Here is a 23155-nt window from a genome sequence, read left to right as displayed (position 1 = left end):
TTATGTTCTTGTTAGATAATTTGTATTCAATTTATATACGTAGGTTGATCTTATTTTTTTTTGAATTTAATTATTGAATTATAATTACATTATCCTAATTATTTTTATCAAAATTTTTTGAAAAATATATGATTAAAAGGTCATTATTTTGATATATTTTAAAAACATATATCATACTTATTTTTTTTTACATGAACGGATATATTAAATAATTTTAAATTTATTTTATAGATATAATTTGTGAGTTTTAATAGAAGTAACCAAATAACCAGAAGATTATATTATAAATGTGAGATACTACAACATATATTGCATTTTAGTAGCGTCACGAGTGAGAAGCTACAATGCTTGATTCACACGATGAATCAACCGGAAAGGTTGAAGGAGATAAAAAAGGTTTAGGTGGCATTGGTAACAATTCAACTGTACCTTCTAACATTTCGACCACTTTAGTAATGTTTGGTCGAGTCGAAGGATCTGTTTGGATGCACCATAGACCCACCATTGTCATTTTTCTCACCTTTTCACTATCATTTTCATTTCTTATAATTCGTAGACCAAGCTCTTGATTGGATTCAAGATGCTTGTAAATCCAATGAGGAAAATATATTTCGCTCGAATGGTCTACTTGAGCCTTAACATTCTTTCTCGTACCCACCATGTCTAAGATCATCATTCCATAACTGTAAACATCAGACTTATGTGATACTGTACCAAAATTCCTTGAAAACACCTCGGGGGCAATGTAGCCTGCAGTTCCTCTAGCGCCAAATATTGATACAGCACTTTCTTTTCTTGTACAAATTTTTGCAAGTCCAAAATCTGAAATCTTGGGGTTGAAATTCTCATCCAAGAGAATGTTGTGAGGTTTTATGTCAAAATGCAAAATTCTAGTGTTGCAGCCTTTATGCAGATATTCTAGTCCTCGAGCAACACCAATTGCAATATGGTACAACATTTGGCAGTCTAACTGACAATCTGTCATTAGGACACTTCCTTCGAAGATAAACTTCTCAAGTGATCCATTAGACATGAACTCATAAACTAAAGCTCGTTTAGAGCCTTCGAAACAGAAGCCCAGAAGAGAAACGATGTTAATATGAGAAGTTCTGCTGATAGTTGCAACTTCATTGATGAAGTCCTCACCATCATCTTTCAATTCACTTAGAACCTTCACTGCAACGTAACGTCCATCCTGTAATTGTCCTTTGTAAACACTACCAAACCCCCCTTGGCCTAATTTGTTTTTGAAGGAGTTGGTCACTTTCTTTATCTCAGAATAACCAAATTTCTTGATTTGAAGAGGTCCATATCTTTTAAGAAAAACCTCGATCCGTTGATTGGTTGGATTTTTCTTTTTCCATCTTGTATAGTAGATTCTGACCATTACTAGTAATAGAGCAACTGTAACAGCTGAAGAGATTATTCAAATTAAAACGATAAATTTGAAAGGATGAGAAAGTAATGCTACACAGAAAAATAGAATAAACATCGAGTATCTTTTGACTAAAGAATTTAAAGGCAATAAATAATGATCGCAAGCAAAATCTGTTAAGCTAAGATATAAGAAAGCCGGAACTTGGCAACTAGGTTGCCGATTTTGATCTTACGTTGGCTAAGGCTTTAAGTGAAGTTAATGTTTTGCTCCATTTATTAATACTTTAGTGTCATCACGCCTAACTTCTAAACTGCTTTGTTGTTAAGTTGAAGACTTTGCAATGCAGAACGTGGGCCATTCTTGCTGAAAAGATATGCAAATTAATCTAAATACATTACCAAGTCCGAGTCCTAGTTCCACTTTCACAACCCAGCTTCTAGTTCTACTCCCTGCAAAAGTTAGAGAACAGTAAGCAACTGTTTTGATTAAAAATTTTTGAAACGAACACAATCGTCAAAATTACTCATGGGAGAGTAAAAAAAGCATGGATACAGGGCCACTGCTTAATTTGTTTTCTGATTTTACCCGACTTTCGGAGATCGCTTACCTTTGGCTAATTCCTAGTATCATGCTAATTTTATACTACATACTGGATGTGTATGTCTGCAAAATGTAAGGTATTTGTGCATACCTTTGGCGCAGTAGAATTTTCCTTCACTGTCAAGTTGACATTGGCCTCTTCTATGACCAAGACACTCTTCACAATCTTCAGATAATTGTAATTCGATAGCTGTATCACCCGACAGACATTGAAAGGGGTCGTCACTACACTTATCTACTACGGCATGCTGAATTGTGGAACATGGTGCTAGAGAGCTGGGCCGCTGGTAGCCCCGAGGCATTTCAGCATTGGCAGGGCCATAGTAGATATTGTATTCAGAACAGGTCGAATATTTATTAAAAATTTTGGGAACGGGGATATTGAGGGAGTGATTGCATCTGAAGATAGTGATATTATATTTGATGTAGAAAGAAGCCAAAGGAGAGGTGTGTGGAAGAGTAATGTTGTTGCTGAAGGCTTTGCAACTTCTGTTTCGGATATTTTTATATTGATAATCATCTCTGATCACTATGGTACGAGGTTCAACCTGTAGAACAGGGTAGGATGTTGATGTTGAGCTTTTAATGAGTTGGATGGTTTTGGGAGCGTAAGCATTATAATCTTCACAGCCACGTATAGGCAATACGCCGCAGTGTGGTCGCAGTGTGCTTGTGAAAGGGAATTTGATGAGTCCAAGAAAACCACAGTCGAAAGATGGGGGGCACTTTCCATCCTCAGCTGAGGCGAGAAGCAGAATACTGGCGAAGATAATAACTGATTTGAACATGGAAAGGGGAACCATTACGAATCTCAAGAGTTGTGAAGGAAAGATAAAAAGTATGGAGATATTTTTAGAAAACAATAAATGCATTCTATGCAGCATAGAACAGAAAGCAACCCCTTTATGAGTAAGAGCAACGAGGGCAACAGCATCTCTGATACATTCTATTTCACATTCTTTCACTGTTGACTAACATTGACTGAAAACTATAGAAATAGAATGTCTTTCACCTTTTTTTTCATTTTTAAATTAATAAATATTTTTATATTTTTTTAATTTTCAATAAATTTTATCATAAAAATATATTTACGAATGTGTTCTGCTCCAATCCAAGTTCGTTGCACTTTGTTTTCCGAACTGTATAAATTATACATGAAGGAAGCAGTTACAACAAAGCAAGCAGTGGTTTTGATTACGCTCAGTGGCGGTTGCAATCATTGTTGACTGCGAAGACCAGCGAAAAACGTATTAGAAGGTTTATTTCAGTGTCTGTGGAATTTAATCTGAATGACCATCCCCAACGTGCTTATTACTCTTTCTTCACAATACACATTTTTGGAATTCTAAAGACTTTTTGGCTGGAATTGTAGACAGCAATTTCTCTTTAAGTTAACCAAATTTTAACAAAAAGTGATTTTAGTTTAAGTTTAAAAAAATTGTTTGAATCAGAAAAATTCATTTAAGGGAATTTAATAAGAATGACAAAAAAATCAGAAAAAAAGAAAAAGAGAGACTGAGAGGGAGATGGGAATAAGAACACAAAAGAGAAGAAGAGCGAAAGAAGGCTAATAGTGAGAAGAGAAAAGGGTTGAATGAGGAGAGAAGACAAAAGAGAAGAAGAGCGAAAGAAGGCTAATAGTGAGAAGAGAAAAGGGTTGAATGAGGAGAGAAGAGGATGAGGTTGAGTAGGGGTGAAGGGGAAGAGAGGGGAAGAGAGATAGATGAAGATGATGAAAAATGAGACTGAGTTGGGCTAAAGGAAAAAGAGATGGGGAAGGGGAGGGAAGAAAGGATTAAGTGAGAGGAAAGAAGGAAGAGAATGGCTGAATTGGAAAGAGAGAGAAATGGGAGGGGTTAAGTGGAAGCGGGGAAAGAATTGAGAATTATTAGGTGAGAAGGAAAGGAGGAGGAGTTGAGTGGGAGGGAAAGAAAGAGAGGAGAGGAGGAAGAGTAGAATGGGTGGGTGAAAGAGAGGGAGCTGAAATAACAGAAGAGAAAGAAACATCTTCTTTTGATCTGAGTATTTTTGCTTTTGCTTAAGCGAATTTTTTTTATTTAAGCGAAATTAACTTAAGCGAATTATTTTTGGCTTAGGTTAAAATCACTTTTTGCTAAAATTTACTTAAGCGAGAAAAACTCGTTTAAGCGAGCAAGAAGCTGCAGCATACAGTTCTTGCCAAAACTCCATGCGATCTGCGTCTATTTTATATAACATTAGAGAGGGACTGTGATTCGGGACAAGTCATCCTATTTTAATTTTTGTTTGAATAAAAATAAGCTTTGTTTAAGTAATAAAAATTTTGTGTAAAATTAGCTTAAACAAAGTTTGTTAAGTCCAAACTTAAAAGATGTCCATTCTCTTTCAATTTTTTCTTCATGCTTAATACTTACTTCTCAATCTCTATATTTAACTTTCTTTAACTTCTATATTCAATCTTCTTTCTTTTCGTATTTAATTCCTCTCTTAACTCTCTCTTTCCTTCACTTCTTTCTCACTCTTCTCCTCTTTTACTTTCATTTCACCTCATACATATCTCTCTCTTTCTTTTATATCCAACTCTCCACTCTCTTCTTCCTCTATTATCATTCTTATATCATATGCTCTCTTTATTTTCATTCATCCTTAATCCTATTGTCTCTCATAACCAGTCTCTATTTCTTCAAAATTCGTTTAAGTTAATTATGTGCAAAAAACTTTTGTTATTTTTTGTATTTTCTTAATTTATTTTGGCTTGAATTAAAATGAAACTGAATGTTTGCCACAACTAGAGGAGATCCATATCCAAAGAGAGAGTGCATTCTAAAGGCTATTTGTGTGAGAAGGGAAACAAAATTATGGAAATTAAGTGGCACTATGGCTAAAAATGATAAACATATATTTTATCTAAAAACAATTAATGCATTGTTTTTTAATTTAAAAAATAATGAAAACAAGATTATATTTTTGTAATATTTTATATATAAATAAGGTAATAGTTAACGTGAATTGGTATATTATTGACTCGTAAATAAATTAATAATATAACATGTTATAAATGTTTATATGTTAAAAGTTAGCAACTGCTTTGATTAAAATTATTTGAAACGAAAACAATGGTTGAAATTACTCGTGGGAGAGTCGATAAAACATGGACATAGAACAACTACTTAATTTGTTTTTTGATTTTATCCGAATTTCTTGATCGCCTACTTTTGGCTAATTCCTAGTATATACACACTGTATACTATGTCTGCAAAATGTAAGGTATTTGTGCATGCCTTTAGCACAGCAGAAATTTCCTTTACTGTGAAGTTGACATTGGCCTCTTACGTGACCAATAATAACCTCTTTGTTAACAACTTTAAGTACTGTATATTTTATTTGAATTATTTAAATATGTTTTTATGATAGAAGACTTAAATATGTGATTAGTTACGTAAATACAGTATATTTTATAATAATTTTTTATAAAATTTTGTGTTATAATTTAATTTTTAAAATAATAAAAAATTAAGATTTAATTTTTGTTGTTAATTTTTTTTATTAAATGTTAAACTGATTATAAAGAATTAATATTATCACATTATATAATATGTTATCTAAATTTTTATTATTTAAAGTTAATATTTATAAATAAATTTTAAATATTTAAAGGAAATTTCTTTTCTTTCTCCTTCCTTATTACTTTATCCCAACCCTTTCTCTTCCTTTCCTTTCCTCTTCCTCCTTTCAAGTACCATCAAATTTTCCCTAAAAAAAAATTTATAATAACCAACATCAAGGGACGAAGGTAAGAGAGGATGTGTGCTGTTGGACAACAAGAATGAAAGGATTGGGGTGGGATAGCATAGAAGGACTAGTGATAGGAGTGTGGAGTGGGGTAGTAGAAAAGGGGAAGGGGTGGGTTAAGGTTGAGGGTGTGGGGGTGGGGGTGGGGGTGGGGTAGTGAAAAAAAGAAAACAATTTTTTTTATAAATATTTATCATCTTCTTTCTTAAGTTTTTATACTTAGTTTATCTTTTTCTTCCATAAAGTTTTAACTTTTTTCTCCACCTCTTCTCTTTTTTTCTTTTCTCTCTTTTCCCATACAAACACCTAATATATGCTTCACCAACATCATACCACAAAGTTAATCTAAGTATTTGATTCTTTTTTTTCATTGTAAACACCACTAGATAAATCCATACTAAATTGGTAGTCAATTAACTTCAATTATGCTCAATATATGCTTGTTGAAGGGTTAAAGATAAAGAAAACTCAGTTGTAAGTTTCCATCCAAATATGCTTATAGGAAGTTGCTTATTGAAAGCTTGAACATGAACAAGAGTAAAAAAAAGGGAAGAAGTTGGTAAAAAGCATGTTGGATGATTGTATGGAAAAAAGGAAAAACAAGGAAGAAGAGGTGAGGGAAAAAGTTAAAACCTTGAGAAAAAAGAAGATGAAGAGTATATGGAGACCTAAGAAAGGAGATGATGAACAATGCCTAACAGGTGGCAAAAAAAAAAATATCAAGAGTTAATATTTTTAACATAAATGACTTATGTGAAACTTATTCAAAAGTTAGAAGACTAAAATTAATCAAAATAAAATTGGAAGATAAAATTGAATTTGAACTTTAAATTAGATAATAAAATAATAAATTTTGTCTTATATATGCATGCATATTTATTATATAAATTTTAAATTTAAAAATTAATACTATCAAAGTCATTGTACCTGCCCATAGTTGTAATTTTGAGTACAATGTCATTGGAATTACTACAACGGTGGTTAATATTATTTATAATTCATTATCATGATTAAATTTTGAGTTTAATATTGTTGAAATCACTATTGGTGATACTATTTAAAGCTAAAGTACAATGGTCTTTTGAAAGATCGTGTAATTTCTATAACTTTAAGGTATTTAACAAAAATTGTTTAACTTTTAGATCATTGTTGCATGTCATTTTTTTGTTGCACACTTTATCTTAATAACTAGTCAATAAAGTTAACAATATTTGTAATTATTGAAAATTTTATATTAATAAATTATATAACAACTATAATAATTCAATATTATTTGACTCTAAGATGATAAAGTCGTTTTCATATATTACATCATGACTTATGTATATTTTAAAATATGATCACATAATAGAATTAGTCATTAGGATAAGAGTCATTTTAAAAATTAATTTTTAATTAAAATTATATAATTAATATTGTCAGATAAAGTTAGAATTATTTGATAATTCTTTGTAAACTAAAATTAATTGTTATTTTGTTTTGTGGATAAAAACATATGAATTCATGTATAGATAAAGTAAATAAGTAAACTTAATAATTAATATAAGTAATTTATTTGTTTATGTTTAAATATTTATAATTAATTAATGTGAATTAAAGTGTAAATCTTAACATATTACGATTAATACTTTATATACTTATTTAATTTCACAATGTGAATTGTGTGATCACGGTTCACTATCCAATCAAGTGTTGTGATATAAAAAAACAAATTGTAAAAGAAAGTCTAATCTATTAATTATCATAAAATTCATAATAAGTATGATAACTTTTATTACAAATGTATTTAATAAATTAGACCAATTTCATGAAATCTTGTGTGAATAATTCTGAACTTATTCCCTTCATCTGAATTTTCTCTTGGTTTTGGAGGGTTGTTAAACTGTGTATGAGAGGGCAAATCATAAAGAAACATTGAAAAACTTGTGTGCATCGCAGTGAAGATTGAAAAATGGGACGGGAAATTAAGTGGGGCTGTGCGGTTGAAATAGTGAAGTTTAAAGAGACGTTGAAAGGGTCTACGAATAAGACAAGTTTAAAGAATGGAGAGGTCGTTTTAAGCGGTTGGTTTCACACTCAGACTAGTCAACGAGGGCAGAGAGAATAACGCGTACAAAAGAATGCCTCATCTTCATTTACCTGCCCGTATCACAATCACAGAGCTTCAAATTTCTGGGCACCTCTCTCTGTCTCCTCCACAATTGCCGGTACTCTCCCTATGAGAACTCGTGAAAATAAACGTCTAGTTCAAATCATGGGCTTCAAATGAACGCTTCTTAACACACAGCGGTTGCAATTATGTAAGTTTAATAAACACAACTAACTGAAACCACTTAAATCACTTTGCATAGTTGTATTCAAAACAGTTATGCAAGATTTGCTGACTAGATGGAAGAAAATACACATTTACTTTCATACTCATGTTTATTCTCATTCTAATTTATATAAGTGTAAGATTACAGGTATGTTGTATGTTATTTTTCAAATGAGATTGAAGTTTTGCTTTAACATTTATTCAGTAGACTACTGATATAAAACTAGCTTTAACTAAATAACACAGTAAAAGCATCAATAACACGCACTTAAATTGTCCTTACGGATAAAGAGTCAGGACTAAAGAGGGTTACTAAATCAAGTAAACATGACATTGGATTGGTGGTAATGAGTCAAATCAGCAAAATGACTCCCCTTATTGCAGACACTATAAATCACTATAAACTTTTACACAGAGCCATGAAAGAGGAGGGACTAACCTTCAGCACATTTGACAGAATGAACTCCCTCAGTACAAAAGCACCTGAAACTGTACATATCAGCATCGAATCCGCACCTCCCTCCAGTACTGCTGCACACGCTGCAATCACTTGCCGTCCACTGTAAGAAGAACCCTTTTCTCAGCGCCTCTTCAATCTCTCCTATTCCATCTTCCACCGTCGCATCCGCCACCCCACCCGTGCAATTATTTGATACTAAGCTTATATTTTTATCCTCCTTATACATTGCCAGAACCGAACTCGTTCCGTTTTCTACATAACACCCAATTTTGTGCTCTTGCAGCTCTCTGGGAAGCGACGGTAAGTCACAACCGTAGAACAATGTCACGTCCTTTTGGTTCGGAGCAAGATGGAATGTGTTATTGGGAAGAGTGAGGTTCTGGGTACGTTGAAGACAACCTTGACTGATGTTTGGTCTTAAGGTTGAAAACACGGGATTGGACACTAATAGTGACTGATTTTGGTAGAATATTTGGTGGATGGTGTATTGGGTATCAGAGAAACTGAGAATTGGGAAGCCATTTGGATCACACGAGATGCCAAAACCAGGGTACCCACAGAAGGATTCCTGTGCTCCTTCGATGTAAAACGGGTAGCTTATAATTTGGTTATTGCCACAGATTTTGGGTTGACATGCATCGAATTTTGGATCTGCAGCGTAGGAAGTAATTGTAATGAAGAGGAGATAGAAGAGGAGGATGTAGGAATGAATGAAGGGAGAATAGAGGATAAATAAGAGGCTGATATGGTTCATTTTTGGGGGCTTGTCAAGTTCTAAATGGAAGACATTGAAGATTGGGAAAGAGAATTATGCAGAATATTATGTGAGGACGTGGCCTATTTGTTCGAGGGGAAAGATTAAGCTGGAATGGAAAAATTTAATGTGATTTAATGTTTTACTTTATCAGTGAAAACAATATTTTACGCGGTATTCATATAAAAAAAATTTCAAATAAAATGGTGAGATTTTATGTAGAAAAAGTAGCGAATTTTTTACTTCATTATAATTTATTGTAAATAAATTTTAAAATAATATAAAAAATTAAAAAGTATATTAAATATTACGTAATTAAAAAAGAGATTATATTAATTTTTTATTCAAATAAATTTATATTGTTATTATAAAAATAAGTTATTAATGAGTCTACTTACATTCATCATGAGAAGGGTTTATCACAATTCATTTACTAAGTTACTAGACAATAGATTATGAAACACCACCTCTATTATACAATAGTCATGTTTTCTACGGAATGTGAACTTCTTTTACATATACTTATCTTTTAATGATATTTTTTTTCTTATTTCCTTATCTCTCCTGATTGGTGTCTTCAAATCTTTTTTTTCAAATGAGACCTCCTATGGGCAAGTTGACAAACTTGACCAACTTGCCACTTTCTGACCTCTGATTCAAATTTTCGAGTGTTGAAAAAATAGTCTGGTACGCTAAGAATAATAATAAAAATATATTTTATCTAAAAAAATAATGAATTGTTTTTTAAATTTTAAAAAATTATAAAAAATAATGAAAACAAGATTATGTTTTTGTAATATTTAATATAAAAATAATAATAAACATCTTCTCAAATTGAGAGTTATTTTGCAAATTCTTCACAGTTTTACTTGTACGAGCTAACTCGAATAATTACAAAAGAGTAAAGCTAAATTTAAAAAAAAAAAGTTGTGGAACTGCCATTATAAATTTAGTAAACTTAGAACATGTTTGTTTGGATTTTTTAACATATTTTTTTTTTTAAAAACAAACAATACACTTATTTTTAGTTTTTTTAAAAATCAAAACAAAATACTCTTATTCTTTTAATTATTAAAATTATTTTTTTATTTGAATTTTTTTAGCGGTTTAAGATATATCTAGTTTAGAATTTTTTTTGGATTTTTCTTTAATTTTTCATAAACGTAGTTTCTTGTAAATGAAATTCACTTTTTCAGTATTGTTCAAGCTTGACTATATTCTATGATAGACATTGTGACACTTTCTCAACTCTTTCATGCCATATAATATTTTCATTAGCTAAAAACATATGTAAAACAATATTAGAATATGGTTCATCAGTGGGTGAAAAACAGCTTAAAGAACTATAGCATTGGCAAAGGAAGGATTTACGTTTCTAATCGAATGAGGGTGTATAGGACTACAGCTATAAAAAGAGCTTATATTAAACAAAGAAAGGTACAAGTTACGAAGTGTTTGAAGTCTTTACTTTCTTACAAGGCAGATGCTGATGAATTTACAAAGTCAAACTAGAAGAAAAAAATAAAATAAAATTACAGTAATAAATATAATATATTGCAACATAGTTGGCTAAATCTTAGTATTCACACAAACTGTCTCACATGACAAATGGACTGGGGAGGATGAAGGAGAAAAAAAGGGTTTAGGTGGCATTTGCAACAACTCAACTCTACCTTCTAACATTTCCAGCACTTTACTTATGGTTGGTCGATTTGAAGGGATAGTTTGTATGCACCATAAGCCCACTATTGTCATTTTTCTTGCCTTTTCGTTATCACTTTCATTTCTTATACTCAGCAGACAAAGCTCTTGATTTGATTCGAGACGATTGTAAATCCAATGAGGAAAATATATTTCACTAGAGTGGTCTACTTCAGGCTTAATATTCTTTCTTATCCCAACCATTTCTAAGACCATCATTCCGAAACTGTAAACATCTGACTTGTGTGATACTGCACCAAAATTTCTTGAAAAAACCTCTGGGGCAATATAGCCTACAGTTCCTCTGGTACCAAACATCGATACTGAACTTTCTTTTCTTGGGCATATTTTTGCAAGTCCAAAATCTGAAATTTTTGGACAAAAATCCTCATCTAGTAATATGTTGTGAGGTTTTATGTCAAAATGCAAAATTCTAGTGTTACAACCTCTGTGCAAGTATTCTAATCCACGAGCAACGCCAATTGCAATATCATACAATGTGTTGCAGTCCAATTGGCGAGCAACCTGTAGTGGATTCTTCTCTTCATATATGAACTTCTCAAGTGATCCATTTGGCATAAACTCGTATATTAAAGCCCTTTTAGAACCGTCGAAACAGAATCCCAAAAGTCTAACAATGTTAACATGTGAAGTCCTACTAATACTTGCAACTTCGTTAATGAATTCTTCTCCATTATCTTCTGATTTGCTTAAAATCTTCACAGCAACAAGGCATCCATCATGTAACTTCCCTTTGAATACACACCCGTAACCTCCTTGGCCTAATTTATTTTTGAAAGAGTTGGTCATTTTCTTAACCTCTGAATAACTGTACCTACCCGTAGGAAGAGGTCCATGTTCCTTCAAAAACTCTTCAATAATTGCATGGGTTCGATTCTTCCTCCAATACAAAAGATACGCGGGAGAGGAAATCTTTGTCCTAAAGCAGCAAGCCAAGATCATCAGCACTACAACTCCCGCAGCCACCAAGGTCAAAGCTGGATAATTTGTTTAATATGAAAAGGAAAATGTTTAGATTAGTGACCTGTATATATGAACAAAAGTCACCAAAGATTTTTATAGGCTATCTTTCGGTTGATTAACAGATTAAATTTTGGTTTTTAGACTCCAAAGCCAATGTGACAGATAAATCTGCGGAATACTTTAACTCGTGCCTGAATGGTAACCGTGGCCTAGTGTATGATCAAAAGAAAAGTATGTTTTAGAGAATCACAAATGCATTTGTGACTGCGTGTGATTGTAACAAAAATGATAAAATTGAATTGGGTGTGTTTAGTGTTCTACCTGTTACCACAATCTTCTTTCTGGTTTTCTCTGCACAAGTAATTAACCAAATTAAAAACAACAGCCATCGAACCATATAATCATTTATTTTAAACCCTTTAATATATCTCAAATATTCACGCAGGCATTATTTTATGATGTAAGAAAAAAACAATTACAGAAGAGCGCGTACCGTAACTGATGGCACAGTAGAAACTCTGTTTGCTGTCAAGTTGACACTGCCCCCCTCGTTGATAGTGACAATTTACACATTCAATAGTTAATTTTACTTCCATGAACAAATCAGAAGCTACGAAAGTAAATGGGTCTTCAGCATCTGGCACATCTTTAATTGGAAGGAGCACCTTTGTACATGCAATGGAAGAACTCAAAGACGGATCATCGGCGGTCAATTCAGGCCCGTAGTAGAGATCGTAGTCACGGTCATCACACTTATAATTTTTCATTTTTGTTGCAGGTTTGACATGGCGGGTACGGTTGCACCTGAACAGGGTTGCACTGTATTGTAGACTAAAAGCAGCAAATTGAGAGGCGCGAGGAAGAGTATAATTGTTTGTGAAAGCTTCACAACTTCTGTTTTGAAGAAGTTCATAGAGAGTGTTGTCTCTTAAATGCAAAGTTGTAGTAGTATCAGAAATACGCGGAAGAACTTGAAAAAGCAAAAACGGTTTTCGTTGATTGTCTAGTTGGATAGATTTGGGCTTATGTAGATCACGATCATCACAATTTGGAATGGGAAATAAGCCACAGTGAGGGCGTTGTGTTATAGTAAAAGGGAAACCGATATTGCCGAGATATCCACAATTGAACGAAGTGGGGCACTCTCCTTGGTGCCCTGAAGCCAAGAGAAGTGGCATAAGGTGAGAAAACCAAAGCAATAATACAAATTCATAAACTGGACTCATTCTTCCTGAATCACCCAATACGTTTATGAACTACAAAATAATAAATTGGTTTCTTACATGAATTGCCACTTGACTTGGACAATAACTCTGGAATACAGGGTCTTATCTGGAAATAAAGGTTTGTGAGGCTGATATACCATAACTGCATTATTCATGCAACGTAGTGGACACGTCGTAATAAATAAGGACGTCATTGTCTGCACCCCTCCCTTGATTTTGGATGTTCTCGCTGCTCTTTTGCGGGATTTAGTTCGTAAAATTAGCTGTGAAAATTTATGAGTTTATAACTTCTAAGTTGAAAGTTTATAATTTTTATAGTTAAAAATTTATAGACATGTAACTAGTTCATTATCCGTTAAATAAAATTAATTGTACAATTAACTGTGTCAAATGATTAAAATTGATATATAATATTATATTAATATAACATTAAAATCGAATATTACTTTTTTACTTATTTATTTATTATAAACTATTTAGTTAAATAATTATATATATTTTATAAGAGTTGGACACTTTCCATCCTCGGCTTAAACAAGATGAGGATTATTTTTTTATAGCGCATTTAAATCATATATGTTAAAATATGATATTTTTTAAAATATTATAAAATATGCAATTTAAAATTTATTAATAATTTAAAAAAATAAAAGTCAAAACTTGTTAATGGCAAATATTTTTAAAATAATAAAAAAATTAAAAGCCAAAGGAAAAAGACTAGCGAAGATAGTTACTGATTTGAACATGGAAAGGAAGCCCATTATGCATGAACGTTGATAATTAGGCAAAAATTTAATTTCGGTCCATTTGAATAAAATTTTATAGAAATATCGGTAGAAAAAAATATGATATAAAATTAATAAATTTTATTTAAAACAACTTTTTTTTATTAAAAAATTATTATTATTATTTTACTAATAATTTTTTTAATAAAAATTTCTCTAAAAATTTATAGAAACTTACTGGTGGCAGATTGTTGCAGTCATCGTTGACTGGCGAAAACGTATTCGAAGGTGTGTTTCAGTGTTTGTGGAATTTAATCTAAATGACCCATCCAACGACGTCCTTATTTATTACGCGTTTTCCCTCACCTTTCCTCGCCATAATAGATATTTTCGTAATAGTAATGACATCAACGCAAAAATAAAATTATTATTTTTATATATAGCATTAAAAAATTATATATATATAAATAGTTTTAAAAAATTATAAAAATATTATATTTAAAAATTATTATAAATAGATGCAGAAATAAAAAAATAATAAAGTTTTAAAATTGTTAATAGCGATTTTTTAAAAAATATTAAAATTATTAAAACGAAAATTTTTTAAAATTATAATAATAACATCTGATAAATTATATATATATATATATATATATATATATGTAAGTTTATATAAAAAAAAAAACTCATTTTTTTATAATTAAAAAAACCGCGAAAATAATATGCAGCGGACTTGATTTTGACTTTTGAGACTGGTTGCATGCAATCAGGGTTAGAGTATTATACTATTTTTCACATAACTTAGATAAATCTTACTTCTCAAAAGTTCTAAAATCAAATGATAATACTTATTGGATATTTTTAAAGATTTTACTACCTATTCTTGATAGCAGTTACTTAATGTTAAACAAATTATTCACGTATCATTATTTAATTTTAAAAAAATAATAAAAACATAAAAAAAATTTATATAAGTATTTATCAACTAATTATTTAAGGATACTTCGAGTAAAGAATTAAAAGATAATAAAATTTAATAAAAAAAATCATTTAATACATGATTATTTTAAAAATTTTACGTTTTAACTAACATTTACTCAATAAAATAGAATAAAATATAAAATTCATAGTTATTTTAAAATAAATACTTACCAACTTTCAAGTTTTGGTCCTGTATTTAATTATTTTATTTTTGTAATTTCATATTTATTAACTTGTTTAATAGTTAAGTTTGTCATACATTATAAATTTAACTAATTAGTTTATAAGCTTTTAGTTTTCATTTTTGAATTTTCCTTTTACTTTCAACAAACTTATCAGTTAGTTTTAAGTTTCACGAAAAAATTTATTTTCCATATTTTTATTCTAAAAATATTAATAAAAAAATATATTTTTTAAATATTTTTTCACTGTTTTCAAATCATCCAGGGATAATGATAGTGCAATAAACAATTATCGCTGCATTTTCCATCCCGCATCACACGGCTGTACACGTGTTGTAGTTGAGCTTAATTAGGATAAATTTCTTATTAAATATTTATAGAACAAAAAATTAAATGATAAATAAATACTATTATTTTTATAATTTAAAATTAATTTATGTTTTTAAAATTTTTTATTTAGCTTTTTTAAAACTTAAAAAATAATAAAATATTTTAATTTATTAAAAATTATTTATTTTTATATTATTTTTTTCTCTTATAGATTTATCTTTACGTTATTTTACTAGTTTGTTAAAAAGCTAGACTTTCCCTTTTATATCAGTGCACCCCTCGGGTGTAAATTATTGTTTTTAAAATATTAATTATTCAGGGTTATTTCGGCAATTATTTACTTATCAAACAAAATGTAACAATTGAAGAAAAAATTATTATTTAAGGTCAGAGAGAGATTGAATTATATTGCTATAAATTAAATTTCAATAAATTGGGTAGAGTAGTGCATATTTTTCAAGTGAATGGTTGGATCCGGGTTAAAATGCAATTGTACTCAAATTAAGTAATAAATAAATTGAATAAATTATAACCTTTGTACCAATTTTTTTTTACATACAAAAAAATTATATTTTAAGTTTTATTAAAATTCTACTCTCTAGTAAACAATTGTTAAACATAAATTATATAATTTTAAACTTACTTTAAAATAAAACTAATTTTATTAAATTAAATTAAATTATTTTCAATTGAATTAAAAAACCCTCACATGAATGTACAAAAGACGGCTATTTAGTACGAAGATACTGTTAATGCGATGAAGTTTCCAAAACAGTTTTAAAAAATCATGTTCTCGTATGGTACCACTAAAGCATTAATCGTTACACTATTGTTCCAGTTATTTTTCTGAAAGAACTATAGCCCCTCCTGAAGGACAAAATTGAGGGTGGGAGCAAAAAAAGGCAAGGGTAAAAGGGAACATATTTAACAAGCAATTCCTAAATTTAAATGAATGATTTTTCAATCCATCGTAAAGATTTGCAGTTTCTAATCCCCAGGGCTGAAAAGGTTATGGAAGTTTATATACAGGAATCTGGGGTGAAGGTAGCATGCAATGATGCCCACGTGATCAAAGATGATACCCACTTTTGTGGTAAATTTAGCAACACAAAACTAATATACAAAAGAATCAACCTGGCACTGATCTTAACCATCCAACTCTTTGACAATTAGACAGAGATGACAACCTGCAGACCCCCAAAAACTCAGTCCAGGCTCTCCCAGCTCCCAGCCTTTGCTATTCAAATGCAATTTCCCATTTTACATGAATTCGTGGATATCACATGTACATCTCTTGTTGCTACTTGACAGTGAGATTCAACCAATTACTTGGCCTATATAAATTGTGATTACAAAGTGAATGATAGCATAAAGAATAGGACTACTCCAATTTTGAACCTATGATACTTTAACTCCGCTGGGACGTTTTCCTTCCATAGCATCCTTCTTATCGCGACAATCAGAACATAGGAAAGGACCTTGCCAGGGTTTTGCACTGGTGGAGAAGATGGAACCTGCGTGGACAGAGATGCCTTCACTTGGAGCAAGATCAACTTGGCATACAGCACAGACAAAAAGCCCAGATGTTGATTGTCCTGAGTTCAAGTTGTCATCATTTCCTAATCTGCAGGACATACTAAGTATTAAATCCATGAACCACAACAGTTTTAAAAATATTTAGAGCTAGAACTTGTCTCTGAGTAGGTCTCACTCAATGAGACAACCAAGCATGTAATGCTTCTTTAATAAACTCATAACTACAGAACACATACTGAATTTGGCTTGCATAGCATCCCAAGTAGGAATCAGTTGAAGAGAATCAATCAAGAATATTGTAGGAGACGATAGGATAGAATATGAGCGTTTTTACAGCCAAATGGCCATGCAAAGCATGAGGGATAAAATCCGTTAGTTTATTAGGTCAGGATGGATACCGATCATTTTATGTTCTCTTTAACATTTTTTTTCCATTAAATTGAATTTTGCAGATGTGAAGTAACATATCAACATTGACCTAGGAGGGAGAGGGATCAAATATATAATATGCTTTCAGTATTAACATAATATGTGTCAAACAGTAGTTGGACAAACTGTGTACTGTTAACTGAACACCATAAATAATGCATTCCCTTGCTATATTCTTCATAGTTATTTCCAATAAACTGTAATCCTACATCAAACTAACTCAAATTCAAAACTTTTCATAGTAAAATAGAAATCAGTCCAAACAAAAATCTTATCTTTTTGAATTTTGGTACATGAAGCCTTGTGTATATCTATGGATGATATTCAGAAATGACAATGCATCATTATATTGAAGATCCTTAATGTTTGTGTTTTTTTTTCTTAAGGGAGGGGGACATACTTCAGCAGCGGAAAGAGACGTTATTAGCTTCAACCAAAATCTTCATTTTGACTTCAAAAATATTCAGACGTTATTAGCTAAATTCCCAATTTTCCATGAAATTATTAATATCTTGTCTTTCTCCATTACTCTGAAATAACCCTCAATACAAATCCTAAATATAATAAATCTTCACACCATCATATTAGTTAGCTGAATTCCCAAATTTCAATGGAATTATAAAGAATTTGTCTTTTTCTCCAACACCATGCTGATATAAGCCTAATTTACCAGTCACTAATATTCCCACCCTTTTTTATAAACTACAAAAATATGAGTTAGCTCCTACAATAGAAGACCACCCACCACCTTTTGACACTTCAGTTTACTCATACTATCAACTACTTTTAATGATATAAATCCTGAGGGGAGAAATGGCGGTCCGTAGATGGAAAACAATATGCAAGGCATCTTCATGAGATTTTCCAGTGCTTATCAATTGAATGATTTTTTCCTATTAAAAGAGAATGATAGATTACCTTTCAGCAAGCATTGCTGATCCTTCTTCGAACAGTTCCTCCACTATATTTATAGCTGAAAGCTTTTTTGACAGCTTACCGGCAGAATCCCGGGACCTCTTCCTGAACAGAAGGTCTCTCAGCTTGTTCCGCTTTTTTGGGGGAGGTGTTGGTGGCAACTCATTATCAGGTGGGATTATGTCAACAACTATGCAAGTCGTATCATCCTTTAACCCCCTTGTTCTTAGTGCTTCCTGAATAACAGTAGGAATATATATGCATGTGTCAAGAGAAATGCCACTTTGAAGCTAATGTCAAATAACAAGCCAGAAGACGTGTTGATTTGGCTAAATTATCAGATAGCTTTGCAGTGCATACTACCTTGACAACCTGCATAGCAGCAAGTTCTGCAGGCAAACCTCGGCAAGATTTTGCAGCCATTTCTGAGGATAGAGCATCCCATATTCCATCAGAAGCAATTATAAGCCTCCCGCCAACATTTGATAGCTATAATCCATGACAAAGTGTAAGATTGTTATCCTGAACAAAGACCTAGCAGGATGCATAGGCATTATAATCAATGACATAAAGAAGAAGAAATTATCCGGAAACAAATTATACCTTCACTTGTTTGACATATGGTATCGGAACTATGAACTCCCCAACATCCATGTCTCCTATTGACCTAGAAAGGCATAGACCCCCTGGCCAGCATCGAAGGGGACCAATCTGTAACGGATTGGAACTAAACTTTAAAACAAGTATAAGCTATATTGAATGCCCTCAGAATTAGATGCTGAAAGTGGGGAAGGAATAAATGGATGATCTCTTCCTTTATTCCATTTTAAGATGAAAATTGTATAACTACAACATAATATGCTCACCTCAGCACCACCAACAATGCTAAGCCTCCCAACTTCACCTCCACTAGCAGTTACACGTTCCCTCCTGTGTATACAGTGAAACTCATAACCAAGAGCAAGGAAAAAAAAAGTAAACCAACTACTAGGCCTTTGAGATAAAAACATACTCTTCAATATTTTCTTCAAGTCTGTGATCAACAGTTAAGGTGGTAACAGCACCACCCTGGGTATCCAGTATACAACGGGAATCTCCAACAGATGCAACAGTCACAGTCCATCTATCCACTATTACAAACGTAGCTGTGGTTCCAGAAGTTTCCCCTGGACAAAACCGGACAAGGACTCATAAAATCAGTAAAAGATAAATACATTCCTGATCCTCCGGTTCTGTATTTCCATCCTCCCAATAAGAATAATTCTTCTATTACAAATAAAAATAACAATAATAATAAAAGCTAAAATCCACACCTCTGCTCTGGAATTCCTTATCAGTCTTAACAAACCCAGCAACCAACGCCCTAGGTAAAGCTTGTATCCACTCATCTCGTCCAAGCCCGCGAGGGAGAGCACCCAGCACATGATTTAACAAATGCTCCCTGGTAAAAATGGCAGCAGCATTTCCATTGTGCCCATCAAAGATCTGTGAACCAGAATAAATGGGTGACCATCTCATAGGATCATGTGCTTCCATCCAAAAGGACATTCATATTAGCTCACAATTCAGGATTACAATCTGAAAAGGCCATTGCTACACCTCCAGAGTAAAAAATAGAGCAAAATTTCAATAAAGCATGCAGAACTGCAAATCAGCAATCTCCAAGCTAGTAGTTATTATATCCTGCATTTCTAGAGGAGTAACTATAATCTGAAATAGTAAAGTCGAAAAATACCGCAAATACAGAAAAGGATGATGAAGAGTTCCCAGGCACTCGCTGACAATCAGTCTTAATTAGAAAGTAATCCTCCCCTTTCTTGGACTGAGCAGCATGCCCAAACCTCACGGTGGGTTTCTCCATCTTCTCACTCTTCATCTCTCTCTTCAGCAATGCAGCAAGAGGCACAAGATCATGGTGATGCCGCCTCCCTTGACTAGAGGCCATATCTAGCCCCAACAAAGAATCACCTTCCTCTCAGACCTAATTACTCAGATTCAAGAACCTCTCTTTCTCACAAGCATATTAGACCTCCAAACTTAAAACACTGAAACGGGCTACCACTTCAACACAGAAGCACTCCTTCCACACAATTAAGACTTGTTGGCACGAAAGCAGATACCTTATTCCAACTTGATCTGCATTCATCACAAAGATCAACAATTACCTACTCATATTCAACAACTAGATAAAAAAATATACAAATCCAAAGTGCAGAGGCGACTTTTGACAATGCATTATACAATTTATATGACACGGCTTTGGACTCTACTGAACTCTATGAACCATGAGCTTCAGTAATTTTTTTTTCCAAAGAAAATAAAAGAAGAATCTTGAAGCTGGGTTCACAGCAGCCAAAAAACAAAAATTCCAAGCAAAAATGAAACAAATTAGCTGAATTACCAGTGAGAATGTCTGGATGTACGCCACGCTCAAGGCCAGATGCAGATCTGAATGCTACACCAAGCAAACATGCACAGAAGAAGAAAGGAAGATATCAACACGTATACGAAACGCGTATTGATGACTAGGCATGAACTGTTAAACCCATTAATCTAAACCCATAATCTTGCATTAAAGAAATAGAAGCACCCAATTCCTAGAGAGAGAGAGAGAGAGAGAGAGAGAGAATTATGAACTTAAAAAAAAAGGGGAAAGCAAAAAGGCATAAAAATATTTTGAGGACCAACCCAAGTCAGCTTCAAAACAATTTTCCTCCACCAGAAAATGAAACAAAGATTTCAACTTTCATACGTAGATTCCACTCCTGAAGCAAAAAGAATAACAATAAAGCAAATGCAGCTGGGGTAGTAGCACGGGATCAAGTTATCTATGATTTCATAGATGAAACGAAGAAAGTGGCTTTACTGACTTAAAAAGCCTTGCTTGCAAACACCCACATTCTGTTTCAGTTAAAAGTCGGTATCTTTAAACTTTTCTCTGTTTCCTTCCCCTAGAGGAAAAAAAAATGCGACCCCTTGTTTCTACTTTCCAAGAAAAAGGAGTAAAATAGAGTGAGGAAGGGTGACAACTGGAGAAACATGTAGCAGGCAAGTGTGAACGTGAGATGGACACACAACCAAAGCAGGAGACCAATTTCCGTCAGAAACGAAGGGAATGAATAATGGGTTTTGATTATCTCATCGTATTAGGACAACAACAATTAACAAGGAAAATTGAATCAGGCAAACAAACAAACACTTGGTGAGAGCAAACAAAAAAAACAAGAAGTGGAGAGAGGGAGATGGTGGGGACCACAGGAAATTGTGTGTAAGAAACAAACGGGGTTTAGAGGGTGAAATAAATAAAGAAATGTTAATCTGGGAATTGGTGAATGGAAAGAGACACGTGTTGGAGGGGTTTGCATGTGTTTCTGGGATGGCAATGATGTCGACAACGATGCGTTGTTGTTTTGTTGAGAGAGAGAGTGCGCTGCAGCTTTGCCCACCTCACTGGACCACGCATTCCTTTTTCTCTACTGTACACTCTTCCTAACCTCAATCAGATTACTCTAATTAATTATGCCAATTGTCACTCAGTTTTTTTAAAGATATTAATTGATTTTTTAAAATTATAATTATTTTAATCTAAGTTTTAATGAATATTTAGTAAATAATGAGCTAAAAATATTGATTAGTGACATTCATTAATTATTATTTTTAATAATTTATTTATTATTAATTAATTTGGAGTAACTGTCCTGTATATTTCCTAAACTAGTATTTTTCTCCACCTTTTTTACCTTTACCTTCGGGTTTTGTAGGTCTCCTCCTAATGTCTTCGTCTTTATAAACAATGAGTATTTCTTTTTACTAAACAAAGTGGAAGTTCTAAAGCATCCAGCTAATCAAGATCTTTATAAATTACACTCTCTTTTTTTAATGTTTTTATCGCAATCTGTTTATCTTTTCTTTTGTTCGCTCTTTGTATAGTATATTGTATTGATATAAAATTCATGCTATTTGAATTATCTTTATATTATTATCTGCTAATTATTTTTATCATATTTTTAGATTTTTACATATCGGGTTATGGATGTAATTAAATCTATTGCATTAACTATTAATATAATGTTAAACGAAAACACAATATTTATGTAAATATAAATTGTATTTTTTTAAGAATATACACAATATAAATAATTGTTAGTATACTTTGCATTATTTTTTCAGGAAAAAAAAAAGATTAGTAGAATGTTCATTTTTATGCAAAATTATGGAAGAGCGCTGAAGTTAGCGAGGATTTATAATGTAGTTGCATATGATATGTTAATGGGTCATCTTAAAATTAAACTCAGACTATGACTTTACAGAATTAAAAGACTAAGCTAGTAAAATAATACTTGGTTGGGAATTGATTATCGTATTATGGTATACGATGTGATCAATAATAAGTTCCCATGTAGTCAAGAAATTACATGTTAGAGTTAAGTTCTTATTATATTGTCTTATTTTTACTATAGAAATATTTGAATTTTCAAAACATTAAATAATTTACAAGATAAAATTTCTAAAGTAAAAAGAGTAACTTTAGAAGAAATTATAGGTGAGTATAATTTCATTAAATTATTGTTATTATTTCTTATATTCGTAAATTTATTAAGAAGATGAGTTTTTTTTTAATAAATTCATTAAATATAGCCTAAAAATGTTTGGGAATCCTAAACAAAAAACAGACAAAACTATTTTTTTTTCTATTTCTGCACAAATAATTTGCAAATTATATATACCATCTTTGCATTTGGCATTTGGTCATCAATGTCAATGTATGGTATATTTAACTTCCAGTTAAGCTTAAAAAGAGTGTTGATGTTTTGGCTGAGCATAAGAGGTGACGCTTACCTATCATCAGCCGTGAAACATCTCACTCAC

The 23155-nt window shown here is 32.0% G+C and overlaps 3 protein-coding genes across 7 annotated transcripts; all 3 read right to left on the bottom strand.

Moving 5' to 3' along the window:
* Positions 1–260: 260 nt before the first annotated feature.
* Positions 261–9311, bottom strand: LOC113872302 (LEAF RUST 10 DISEASE-RESISTANCE LOCUS RECEPTOR-LIKE PROTEIN KINASE-like 2.1). The gene is made up of 3 exons (XM_027509750.1): positions 8503–9311; positions 1777–1827; positions 261–1413 (listed from the first exon to the last, which is right to left on the bottom strand). Exons 1-3 carry the CDS (start codon positions 9275–9277, stop codon positions 326–328), a joined length of 1914 nt encoding a protein of 637 aa, XP_027365551.1. The 5' UTR covers positions 9278–9311; the 3' UTR covers positions 261–325.
* Positions 9312–10681: 1370 nt separating this feature from the next.
* Positions 10682–13264, bottom strand: LOC113872303 (LEAF RUST 10 DISEASE-RESISTANCE LOCUS RECEPTOR-LIKE PROTEIN KINASE-like 2.4). The gene is made up of 3 exons (XM_027509751.1): positions 12456–13264; positions 12284–12313; positions 10682–11976 (listed from the first exon to the last, which is right to left on the bottom strand). Exons 1-3 carry the CDS (start codon positions 13186–13188, stop codon positions 10847–10849), a joined length of 1893 nt encoding a protein of 630 aa, XP_027365552.1. The 5' UTR covers positions 13189–13264; the 3' UTR covers positions 10682–10846.
* Positions 13265–16334: 3070 nt separating this feature from the next.
* Positions 16335–21556, bottom strand: LOC113871284 (probable protein phosphatase 2C 15). Of its 5 annotated transcripts, none has more exons than XM_027508279.1 (11): positions 21157–21556; positions 20975–21051; positions 20688–20741; positions 20022–20422; positions 19600–19771; positions 19299–19452; positions 19153–19216; positions 18890–18997; positions 18650–18775; positions 18290–18522; positions 16335–17030 (listed from the first exon to the last, which is right to left on the bottom strand). In XM_027508279.1, exons 4-11 carry the CDS (start codon positions 20229–20231, stop codon positions 16805–16807), a joined length of 1293 nt encoding a protein of 430 aa, XP_027364080.1. In that variant the 5' UTR covers positions 20232–20422; positions 20688–20741; positions 20975–21051; positions 21157–21556; the 3' UTR covers positions 16335–16804. The 5 variants fall into 5 exon arrangements, with proteins under 5 accessions (XP_027364080.1, XP_027364083.1, XP_027364081.1 ...); XM_027508282.1 differs by having other exon boundaries at positions 20022–20331; positions 20407–20422; positions 20975–21543; XM_027508280.1 differs by having other exon boundaries at positions 21185–21543.
* Positions 21557–23155: the final 1599 nt, after the last annotated feature.

This window comes from Abrus precatorius, unplaced genomic scaffold (genome assembly GCF_003935025.1).
Source record: "Abrus precatorius isolate BTA unplaced genomic scaffold, Abrus_2018 Scaffold7, whole genome shotgun sequence".
Classification (NCBI taxonomy): domain Eukaryota; kingdom Viridiplantae; phylum Streptophyta; class Magnoliopsida; order Fabales; family Fabaceae; genus Abrus; species Abrus precatorius.
The sequence above is the reverse complement of the archived record's forward strand: the minus strand, read 5'-3'. Positions and strand labels throughout refer to the sequence as shown.